Source organism: Petaurus breviceps, unplaced genomic scaffold (assembly GCF_028583685.1).
Source record: "Petaurus breviceps papuanus isolate PSGF00001 unplaced genomic scaffold, PetGlider_PUasm1.0 90825, whole genome shotgun sequence".
In the NCBI taxonomy this organism is placed as follows: Eukaryota; Metazoa; Chordata; class Mammalia; order Diprotodontia; family Petauridae; genus Petaurus; species Petaurus breviceps.
This window is the reverse complement of record NW_027187353.1, coordinates 9,702,129-9,714,992: the sequence shown is the minus strand read 5'-3', so window position 1 is coordinate 9,714,992 and position 12,864 is coordinate 9,702,129. Positions and strand designations below refer to the sequence as shown.

The window sequence follows — 12,864 nt, the reverse complement described above, 5'->3', positions numbered from 1 at the left end:
TCTCTCTCTCTCTCTCTCTCTCTCTCTCTCTCTCTCTCTCTCTCTCTCTCTCTCTCTCTCTCTCTCTCTCTCTCTCTCTCTCTCCCTCCTTCCCTCTCACCCATCCTCCATCTTGATGTCTGTTCATTAAAATGTAATTTAATTTTAAAAATAGGGCACAAGTGCTACAGGTGTGAAATAGGAAAAATACTTTCTTATGAGGTCACTGTATAGCTAATTTCATCTCTTTTACTCTGTTAAAAGCAAACTTTTCTGGAATGAACATAATCTGTAAACACATGTAATTTTTTTTTTTAAAGCAACCGGGGTTAAGTAACTTGCTCAAGGTTACACGGCCAGTTATTTCTGGGTGTGGTGCCGAGTATCTGAGCCCGGATTTGATCCCGACACTGGAGCCGGTGCTCTTACTTGCTGAGCCACCTGGCCGCCCCTAAACAATTGGGGTTAAGTAACTTGCTCAAGGTTACACGGCCAGGTGTTTCTGGGTGGGAGCTAAGTGTCTGAGCCCGGGATTCGATCTCCAGGTCTTCTCAACACTGGAGCCGGTGCTCTTACTCGCTATGCTACCTGGCCGCCCCTAACACGTGTAATTTTAAAATAAAGGATGTCAATTAAACTTTAATATAGAGAATAAGAAAGTAGAAACAAAATTATTGATTTTTCAAAGGATATATGTATATATTTACTATGAAAATTCTAAACAAAAATAATTGAAAGAATTAACAGCTTCAGTGAAACTGAAGGGTTTAAACTCCACTTGGTATCTGCTACTCTGCCTGCTTTTCAACTCCATGGAATTTCAGCCTCTTCCCAAGATAACTTTATCACTAATAATCTCATCACCATGTAATTAAACCATGCTTTGATTGACTCCCCCTCCCTCACCTTCCTCTCCTCTCTGATTCCAGGACTGTAAGGTGGAAGATCAAACCCTTCCTACTGCCTTCTTTTGGAGACGGCAGAAATTGGACTTTGCATCCACTTTCCCTCTGTTGCTCTGCCTGTTTTTGAACTCCACAGAAAAAAAGATGTCCTTGTGCTGGGTACCTCTCAATGTCCCTCCCCCTTTTTTCTGCATCCTTTTGTGTTGTCTCTTCCCATCAGTGGTCAGCTCCTTGAGGGAAAGGATGGTCTTTCCTTTTTGTTAATTATATCCCCAGTGTTTAGCACAGTGCATGGTATGTAGTAGGTGTTTAATAAATATTTATTGTATTGGAAAAATAAACTTACATAAGTCATCAGCATTTGTGTCTGTTGCCAACAAATTCCAGCGGGGGGAAATCAAACCTGAAGCTCTGCTGCAGTCTGACCTACCTGGATTTTGAACAAAACTATAAAATATTCTTCAGAGAAATAAATTGGGGAACTATTCATTGCTCAAGGGTAGGCCAAGTCAACATAATAAAAACACAATACTACTTAAATCCATTTGCTTATTCTATGCCATGCCAACTGAACCACCAAAGGATTACTTTACAAAGCTTGAAAAGATAATAATAAATAAAAGCAATAGCAAATTTCATATAGAAGGAACAAAGAGTGTAGTATTTTAAAACATTTTTGCATTTTAAAAGAGGCAGCCTGGTACAGTGGAAATTTTTCTGAATATGGAGACACAAAACCTGCACCACATTCTTAACTTTACCACTCAATTACTTTATAGTTTCATGCAAGCTATTGAACATCTCTCTGCCTCAATTTTTCCTTTGATAAACTGGGACTGAGTACTTTCATTGCAAGGTTACTTGCCCTCCAAAAAGGAAATGCATGTCAGAATGGTTTCTCTCATTTGATAATTCTGACAACTCCATGAGACAGGCAGAATAAATATTTTCTACCTTCAGAAAATATAAAAATGAGTTTGAGGTAAAGTAATTTGCCAAAGGTCACAGAAGGAATAGGTGGCTGACATTTTTGCTTTGATGTTGTTTAGGGACACAAAATGTCTAGATAAACAAATTAAACTTTATTTCCAACAGACACCCTAACACACATACACAATTGCTTTTCACCCAGTCAAGCATATATGACCCTTCTCTACTTCACATAGTCAGCATCATCAGAACTGATTTTTTCTCAATCAAGGGAAAGTATGATTGCCAAAAATACTCTGTATCATCTTGGTGTCTAGAGTGTCCTACATTTATGCCTTTATTCATTCAATAAATACTCTTCTGATAATGCAGCTTTCCTGTTGTGAACCAAATGCCATTATTCCTCTTTTGTATAATTCTCTTTCCCATCCCATCTCTTATTCTCATGTACTTCCACATATGTAAGTAATTTCATGACTCTCTTGGCAGTTGCCTTCTATGGGAAGTGCATTTCCTGCTTACTTTGGTGTCCTATGTGTTCATTTTCTATAGCATAATTAAAATTCAAACAGCATTGTGGGGAAAGAGAGCATTCTGTTCTTCCCATCTCATTGTGTCATCCATATATTACTGATGCAATTTAATTATACTATATGTATATGAGGCTTAGGCAGCAGGGTATCACATTGGATCGAGCAGTAGACTTGGAGTCAGCAACTCTCGTATACATGAGTTCAAATCCAGCCTCAGACACTTACTGCCTGTGTGATGCTGGGTCAATTACTTAACCCATTCGACTCAGTCTCTCATCTTTAAAACAAATTGGAGAAGGAAATAGCAAGCTACACCATGAAAACATCACATGGGGTCACAAAGAGTAAGACACAACTGAAAAATGACTAATCAAAATATAAGGATTACATGAGGCTTGCATCTAATCAAAAGTTATCATCATCATCATCACTTCATTATTTTTCTTGGTGGAATACAGATAGAAAAGTCCAAGTAATTATGTTATAATTCTTTCATATTTTATATATTATGACAATTGTGCAGGCAGATAAAATGAATGCTTTTTTGTAATTGAATAATACTATTAGAATGTGTGCTACTCTTTTGAGGAGTCAGTTAAATTAACTTGTGAACATCTCCAGGATGATGTACATGAGATTCACATAACCCTTTTGTCATACAGTTATAATCTCTTCTTAATATCATCTCCATAGTTTGAAAGGTTTTTTTCAAATGTTTTAGGGATTTTGAATACTTGATATGGCAGCATCTATTAAGAATCTTCTTCTCAAGCACTTACAAATTAAAGTTATATTCAGGCAGTTGTCAGCAAGAGTTCTGTCTCCACCGATGCTTTACTTTTGTAACAAATTCCTTGAATTTTCAAGGATGGTGTGAGGTTTGCATTTGTAGCATGGAGATTTGTCTTAGTTTATAAAGGCTCTTTTGCAAGAGTGGTGGTCTACTTATCAGGCTTTTTAGGGATCCTGTAGATTATGATTTTTATTTTTGTTGTATTTTATTATGTTTTTGTTTTGTTTTCTAAGGTATAAAGAAGTCATAATATGTGTTAATCTTGTTAGCACATCTTAGAGGATTGTCTATTTCAGACACCAACATCCTACCATTATAGTTAACATATTTTGTTAATTCACTAGTGGAAAAATATACCCCAAAATATCAGTCAGTCACATGAGTTCCTTAGTGCCATGAAAACCAAAGAACTTAGTGCTTGCATTCTCTTTTGCCTGGAATTATAGTTTAATAACTTCAACATAGTCCAAGATAAGTCATAGTTTAATTGTCTCCCTAAGGGCTAAAGTGACAGAATTTCCCAGGGGTCTCTTTAGCTGACCTTTGGAAAAAGACTGGGCATAACTGGCACCCTGTTCCATCCCTACTTATAGACCAATGAACACACAAACTAATGAGTAATGAAGATTTTCTAGAAAAAAATAATTTTCCAGTTTTTACCCTCTAGTAGAAAAAGGTAAAATTGCTAAGAAATGAGAAACAGTGCTTTCTTTGTGATAAGATGACAAAAACTCACCAGAAGAGAAGTGAAGGAAAAACAATGTGTTTAAAATTTAAGTATGTTTTCATTTTTATGACAGATCACTTTATATCTATGTAAATTCTCAAAAGTAGAAGGGAGAGATAGAGAGAGCATGAGAGAGAGTGAAAGAGTCAGATGGATAAAAAGAGAGAGATGGAGATAGAAAGGAGTGGAAGGACAGGATAGACAGAGGAAGAGACAGAGAAGCTTCAATGAAATAGAAAAGACAATTGTTGATAAGAAGAGAAAGTGTTATTTTTCTTTTTCATTTTAAAATTCCATCTTAAAGTTTGTAATTGAATCAAAGAATCAGGCTCAGGAAATTCTTTATTATCAGGCATTTCTTTAACTTTAATTTGCTATTACCACCACCATCACGACTACTATTACTACTACTACTACTACTACTACTACTACTACTACTACTACTACTACTCTTCCTACTTCTCCTCCTCCTGCTGCTGCTACTGATGTTCCTATTGCTACTACTATTGTCCAGACCAATAATTTCACGGCAGTAAGGAGAATTTACTTTGGAAATTTGCTTCAGTGACGGACTTTGGCACTGGCTCTAACTTCTTGTCTTAGTTGCCCAGGGTATTGACCTTTCAGGTATGTTTCAGAGGTAGGACTTAAATCAGTTCTTCCTGACAGTGAGACTAGCCTCCTATCTACCATTCTGCATTGCCTCTTGCATCATATATGAATTCGTGGCAATAATAAATTAGGTCCTAACATTTTGAAATCATCAAAGATGAAATTTTGTTCTACGTGGTTTTGGTATAAAAAGTAATTTATAAGACCTCCTCCTTTACAACTTGGTAATTACCTTTACATAGACACATATTAGAATAGAATAGAATGGGACAAGACAGGGGCGGCCAGGTAGCACAGCGAGTAAGAGCACCGGCTCCAGTGTCAGACTAACCTGGAGATTGAATCCTGGGCTCAGACACTTAGCACCCACCCAGAAACATGTGGCCGTGTAACCTTGAGCAAGTTACTTAACCCCAATTGCTTAGGGGTGGCCAGGTGGCTCAGCGAGTAAGAGCGCTGGCTCCAGTGTCGGGATGACCTGGATCAAATCCGGGCTCAGATACTCAACACCACACCCAGAAATAACTGGCCGTGTAACCTTGAGCAAGTTATTTAACTCAGATTGCTTTAAAAGAAAAAAAAAAGAAGGGGACAGGATAGCACAGGATAGGACAAGAAAGGATAAAATAGGATGGGATTGGATGGGGGTAGAATAGGATAAGACAAAATATAATAGATACATGTAGATTTTATATTATATGTAGATGTATAATGAATTTATACTTACATATTATATATAAATAGGTAACATATATATCTTTACATATTATATTAATACTCTATTAGCAATAATCCTTAAAAACTTGACTACCTTAGAGATCATGGTGATTGCTGCCTTGCAGTTAAGTGATTCCCCTTTCTGTTATTTTATAATCAGGTCAGTGTTTAAACCCCTTATTACAAAAACATAGCAAGGCATAGCAGAAATAGAACTGAACTTAGACAAAGAAGGATCTGATTAGAATTACAGTTGATTAAATCTAATTAGATCTAATTAGATTAGAAAGTAAAATCAGAAGGATCTAGCTTTGCCATTTATTATTTCCATTGTCTGACAAGTTGTTTGAGCTTTCTAAAACTGATTTCTTATTTCCAAATTGGATCTAATCATACCTGTCCTAAGTTTTGCAGGATTGTGTGAGGATGAAAAGAAATGTTGTATTAAATTTTGCTTTATATAGGTTTATATATTTCTTCAAAGTCTTAATTCTTTTATTAGTGGAGATAACCTGAGAATTCTAAGAACTTCCTGTTGCATCATTGTTAGGATGTTATGGTATAGAAAAGGTTAACTTTCCTTCCTAAATTATGGTTCAATAAGGTCCTAATATAATTTGTTTCAATGTAACAATTACCAGAAACATTTATATGGCTACAACTCTTGCTTTTACTAATTCCTTGGGTCTTCCTTGGTGGCGACAATGGCAATAGGTGGATCCATACATGGAGATCACAAAGGAAGAATGAGGAGTAAGAGATTAGAAGTGACAAAAATTCCAATTACCATTGGCCCCCCTCAAGCCCCCCTCCCACCATTTGCAAGGCTTCATTCCAGATTGTAAGTGAAACCAAAGCTACCTACTCCTTTGTTTTGGAAACCCATTGTCTTGGAAACTCACCAGGTTAGTCAATTTCAAATCTTTGCTGAATGATGTAATCTCCTTTCTCAATAGACTGTGAATAGTTGGGGACTTTGGGGACAGAGATTATGAAGATAGGTTGATGGGTGTGTTAAGGTGTAACAGGAAGGCAACTAGGAGTAAGTGAGCAATGAATTGACATTGATACACCCTTAGAAGCATTTTCAGGAAACGAAAGCTGTCATTTTCAAAAGGGAATAGTCTTTTTCATTTATAAAAGCACCATGAACACATTTGTGATTGTGTTATCTTGATGGTATAGAGGAGCTGCCATAGCTGGTGTGCTTGCTCAAAACAGATGGTATAGAAGCAAAATAAGCAAGTTAAGTTTACAAGCATTTTTAAGGGATTACAATGTGACAGACACTGTACTAAGCAATGACGATACAAATACAAGTACAGAAAAAGCCCCTGCTATCAAGGAGTTTATATGCCAATGGGGGAAGACAAACTGTAGGCATGTCTTACTGAGGAAATATCAACAGAAAACAGGGAAACCATCATCCTAATGCTAAATTGCATTCAGCAAAGAGATCTAGAATTCACTGAATTAAGAACTGGAAAACTGAGTCTAGAAAGCTAGAATCTATGCCACCTCTGTCCTTTGCTGTGAGAGTTTGAGTAAATCAGGGGTCCTAAACTTAGAGTAGTCATGGAGTTTGTAGATTATCTGTAAGCCCTTGTATCTTCTTAAAGGTCCAAACTTCTCATTTTAATAGGGGCAGGCAGGGATAGAGGATAAAGACTAAGCAGTGCAAGTGATTTCAATGAGATTAAAAGGCAGTAAATTTTCAATTAAGTACCCTGTTTCTCAAGTATCTTTAACTTCAGGATGAAAATAACATATATCCTATCAATATCATGGTATTGTCATTCAGTCCAAATGAAACAATGTATATGAAATCCTTTTTCAATTGTCTTATCTCTCTTTTTTTCTTTGTCTCAGTTTCTTCTATCATCCTCACTTGCAAATGTCTTAAATTCATTTTTGTCATTCTTACCATTGAATAATAATTATGATAACTAATATTATATAGCACCTCAAGGTTTGTGAACCATTTTTCATTCATTTTTTCATATTAGTTTTATAACAGCCTCCTGTGGCAGCCATCTGTGATATTTATCTCTCTTTTGCAGAAGAGGACAATGAGATTCATAGAGACAAAGCAAAAGATTTACCAATGTCCCCATAGGTAGCTAAGCATGGAAGTGAGCTTCAAATCCAGATTCCTCCAGGCTCCAAATCTAGATATCTAGCTATTATTTCAAACTTCTTTATTTATTGCTTTTGAATACTCATAAGGTAATGATTTTTTAAAAGTATCTTCACACTTGTCAGTCAGCAAATATTAAGCACTTGCTTTGTGCCAAGCACTGTGTGCTAAGTGCTGGGGATACAAAGAAAGGTCAGAATAGTCCTTGGCTTCTGGAAGCTCAGATGCTAATGTGAGAGGCAATATGCAAACCATTATATATAAACAGGATGTATAGAGCATGAGCAGGAGGTAATGTCAGAGAGAGATGGTGTCTTTCTCTCTTTGTCTATATCTCTTTCTGTCTCTGTATGTCTCTCTATCTAATCATACATCTAGGGAGTTCCTTTACCAAGGAAGATTGATTCATCTTCAAATAGTCTTAGAGAGTGAGAGCTGCTTAGTACAAAGAAGATAAGTGCCTTGTACAGAGTCTACACAGTAAGAGGAAGGACTGAAGGTAAGACTCTGTAATTGGAAGGCCAGCTCTTTGTCCACATTCTCATATCCTACAATGATGGAAATCTGGACTACACTTCTGGGTCCTTGGGTTCTGTTATATGAGCATTTGTCTTATTTTATCAAGGCCTAGACCATTCCAACAACTCTCCAGTTATTCCTACATTATGACCCCATTGTGGGTACCTTACCCTTTCATTTTCACCATCATCCCTTTGTTTTCTCCATTACAAGTTCCTTGAGAAAATGTACTGTGTTGCTGGTATTTGTATTCCTCAAAGCTTAACATAGTCTCTGACACATAGTAGGCTCTTAAGGAATGTTTTATCTATCTATCTATCTATCTATCTATCTATCTATCTATCTATCTATCTGTCTGTCTGTCTATCTATCTAATTATCTACTTATCCATCTAGATACCAGCTATTAATGTTGTTAATTATTCAAAATTTCTGTCTTTATATCACCAGCACATAGCCTGATATGTGAGAGATGCTAAAGAAATGCCAGTTGACTGATGGTGTGAAGACATCCTAAGTTCCTCAGAACCAGGTTCAAAATCATTTATTTTCTACCTATCTCAACCTAGAATTTTCATCCATAGATTTAGAATTATAAGTCTATTAGACTAGTCCATTAGACCTAGTTTCACTCCCTCATTCTGCTTATAAAAAATTCATCTCTGTCTGTATGTCTTTGTAGGAGGGAGGTCTGAAATTGCACCACATTCCTCTGACAGAAACGAAAGAGTTGGATTTCAAAAATATTTCTAGATACTAATTTCCTACTTTGAGTTCCAATGAGATAAAATAACTGCAATTCTGTTCTTAAGAATGTTTGTGAGTTCTTTCAATTTCTTTTAGATCAGAAATTGTTTCAACAAGGTCTGGTTTCTGATTTTGAAAATGCTCATTCCAAACTGCCATTTATTTGCTGGAGTATATAAAGCACCAGAATAGTAGGCAGGAGCCTTGGGTTCTAATTCCTTCCCAGCGTAAGCTTCTGTGTCATCTTGGATAAGTCCCTCCTCTGTTAATACTCTCTTTGTCAAACTAAAGTGGTAAATTAATGAGCACTCAAGTTTATAGCTCTGACATTCAATAGTTCTGTGAATGTTTCTATTTCCTTTAGCATTGCTAGCCTGGGAGGTATAATGTTAAAAACCTGAGCTTAAAACAAGAAGCCCTGGATTTAAGTTCTGTCTTGGATACCTACAGGGATTATCATCCAGAGAAAATCTATGTTCTAGGCAGCTCTCAAAGACTAAAAGTGGAATAGAAGACAGCAGAGTATTAGCAGAGGCAGTTTCTTTACCCACCTGTTTTCTATATTTATTTTTTAAAATCCCTTAAATATCAGCACTTTTGCCACAGACAGAGTATGACTCATGGCCAGTGGGTACGGTTGGTATTATAGTCCTACATTCAATTTCTGCACTTCTGTGCCCTTTAATATATCTTTTTTTCCCATATGAAAATGGAACTTATGAAGAAAATGTCTACACAGTGTTATGGACAAATGATCAGTACATTTTTGGTAACAATTTTAGGAGGTATATTTGATGGATGGCAAAATTCTCTCTTATTTTTGTAGTCATATCCTAAAATTGGTGATTTAAAGCCTTCAAGATGCCAGTCTTTTTCAATATTGGAAAAGTAATATTTCCCAGACTTAAAATGATGAGAAGGCTATGAAGACTTATTATATGAGTTCACTGAAATCTAGAGAAAAAGTAGAAGATTTTTTACATGATTCTACCCATCTTCCCAGTGCTTTTTGTCCAATGGTCAATTACCTACATTGTCAATATATTTTTTCTTAGAGTCAATTTGCCCCCTTGGTATAATTTAAGCCCATTCCCACTACTCTTTGTTTTGTAGGAAAAATTTAAAAATGGTGCCTTCTTTAAACTAAAGATTTGCTAGAAGATAGATTGTATAGAAGCTTTATCTACATGATGTCAGGACAGGTAACTGAAATGTGAACATTTCAGTTATAATGGGATCCATTATGGAGGTAAAACACTAGCTTCATCATATGTCAAATCAATATCATGTCAGGAACTGAGCACATCACTAAGAAAAAGAAGGGAAAAAAGGAAAACTCATCAACCTGAGCCAAAATGGCTTAAGAAAATCCTTGGCCATAAAATTGGATTTGGCTATCCAAATCAAGTTTGCAATTACTTCAGAGTAAATGCTCATAAACAACATTTTAAAGATTCCTTTCTGTTATACAGCTTGATTAGAGACAATGCCAATTTCTGCCACTCCTAGGGACAATTTTCATAAAGAGTGATGAATGCTTTAGAAGCAGCTGTCCAGCTATGGTGAGATAATAGGAAACTGAAAAAGTGAGCTGCTCCCACATGAACAGACATAAAAAATTACAATATTTGAGTAGAACACTAAGTGATTTTCATGTTGAAACTGCATTGTATGTATATGTTGGACTTTGAAAGAGAAAGGGAACTATATTTATGAAGCTAAGTATTTAAAGAAAAGTAGTGATTATAATATCAGACAGAGGTAAAGTGACTTGCCCAGGTCATATAATTAATAAAGGTCTTATGCTAGATTTGAACTTAGGTATTGGGTATTGAAATCAGGTATTAGTGACTCCAGGTCCAGCCTTTCATCCACTGTATCACCTAGGCACTTAACCTTGGGTCAAATCACTTTGTATGATCCTTAGATTCTCTTTCTGACCCTAGTTCTGACACAGTTTCCATTACAGATACAAAACTACTCTCTACCATTTTCCAATCATGCACCTCAACTATCTGTATCAGAGGTGTCAATTTTGTTTCTAGCCTGTAATAGTTCAGAGAACTTCCAATCATGTTCATCTCTCACACACCAGACACAGATAAATGAATTATACATTGGAACTTGGTGTTATCTCACAGCTGGAGTAGTAAGAGGAACTTTCAACAAAAGCATTGAAGGTGCTACAAAATGTCAGATGAAAAAACAAATATAATTTCCCAGAAAGATAATAAGTGTGTTTGTGTTTCATTTAGCCCCCTGGGGAGAATGAATTCATTGAGAGATCTCAATAAACAAATGATGTTTCTCTATTTTTGGTCTGTGGTGCAACACAGTTAGATGAGTTTGTCAAAGTCTGATTTTGGCATATCCAAGCATCTTTACTTTGCCTAATTTTAATTCAGATCTTTGTTCCCTTTTGTTTAGTGAACAAATAATTTATTGTTGGTTGGATTTTCCGGGCATACACTTAAAAAAGAAAACCTGAAAAACTCACATGGCATCCAGTAATCATTCCTCAGTGTCTGAGTTCATCTTACAAAGTTTCTCTGAAAATCCTCAGGTTGAAATCCTTATCTTCAGCCTCTTTTTAGGACTTTTTATAGTGGCATTCACAGGTAACTCACTCATTATCATTGTGATTAGTCTAAATCCTGGCCTCCATACTCCCATGTATTTTTTCCTTATGAATTTGGCCTTGATGGATATTCTCTCCACCTCTACTGTTGTGCCTAAGTTGCTGCAGAACTTATTAACCAAGAACACCATTTCCTATGGTGGCTGCATGGTTCAGATATATTTCCTAAGTTGGTGTTTGGGGGCTGAGCTCTTGCTTTTCACAGCCATGGCCTTTGATCGGTATGCAGCCATCTGCCAGCCCCTCCACTACAGCACTATCATGAGTAAGGCCACTTGCTGTCTCATAGCATCTGCATTGTGGGCTGTCAGTGCAATCAATATAACAATAAATATCATCATGACCATTCGCTTGTCCTTCTGTGGCCCCAATGTCATCGATCATTTCTTTTGTGAGATTCCTCCGTTGTTGCCTCTCTCCTGCTCCTCCACTGAAGTCAACAATGCCATGGTACTTGTGGCAGACATGTTCTTTGCTATTTTCAATTTTCTGCTCATCCTGGTGTCCTATGGTTTCATAATCTCCAGCATCTTGAAGATTCGCACAAAGGAAGGGAAGAAGAAGGCATTTTCCACCTGTTCCTCCCACCTTATTGTGGTTACCATGTATTATTGCACTATAATTTACATATACATTCTTCCTGCTTTTGGTCAGTCTCTGAAGAAAGGCAAAGTAGCTTCAGTGATTTATGCTGTAGTGAGCCCAGCTTTGAACCCTCTGATCTACTCCCTGAGAAACAAGGATGTGAAAATAGCACTCAAGAAAATATGTCCATTTCTTAGGAAATAAGTGGCCATTTGTCCAACTAATACAGCTCAGAAAATGGGATTAGGGATATCTTGGAAACAGAAAATTGCAAACAGGTCACAGCCTGGACAAGTTTACACACTGTATTTCCCAGTAGACAATGCTCCTGAACTCAGGATGTGTTCTTAGGTGAAACCGCTAACTCCCTGGTTACTGTTTTTCTTGACAAGGAACGACACAGAAACATTCAAAGTCCCATACCACATCAAATCCATGGCTTAAACAGAACAGAAGTTTGTTCCCAAGACATATTCTAATGAACAATTCGTTTAAAGATAGGGTTGCATATTCTGTCTGACATCAAATCCATGTGTAAGGCTTATTGGAAGTTTTATTATGAAGTTGATACATTTCAGGTACAATGGAAAAGGCCTCAGTTGTGTCTCTTACACCACAAGAGGGCTTCCTTTGATTTAAATGAGTAAAGAAAAGTCCTTTTCTGCCTCCTCCTTTCCTTTTCTCCCATTATAGTCCCTTTGTACCCCTTAATAGGGATTTTTTAATCATCAGATTAGTTCATTTATACCCACACCCTCTATCTATGTATATCCCTTTTAAATTTCATGATAAATATATAAATCTCAATATTGACAGGTATCAGCTTCCCATATATGAATGTAAATAGTTTGCTTTTGATGAATCACAAGTCATGTGCATGTGTGTGTGTGTGTGTTTTCCTTGTTTATCTTTGTATCTCTCTTGAGTCTTGTATTTGAAAATCAAATTTCCCATTGAGCTATGGCTTTTTCATCAGGAAAGTTTGGAAGTCTCTTATTTCATTGAATGACCATCTCCTTGCCTGAAAGATTATGCTCAGGTTT

At 36.5% G+C, this 12,864-nt stretch overlaps 1 protein-coding gene across 1 annotated transcript; it reads left to right on the top strand.

The window, feature by feature from the left end:
- Window positions 1-11,095: 11,095 nt before the first annotated feature.
- On the top strand, window positions 11,096-12,025 carry LOC138148702 (olfactory receptor 13A1-like). The gene has a single exon (XM_069071527.1). The coding sequence runs from the start codon at window positions 11,096-11,098 to the stop codon at window positions 12,023-12,025; it is 930 nt and encodes a 309-aa protein (XP_068927628.1).
- The last annotated feature ends 839 nt before the right edge of the window (window positions 12,026-12,864 follow it).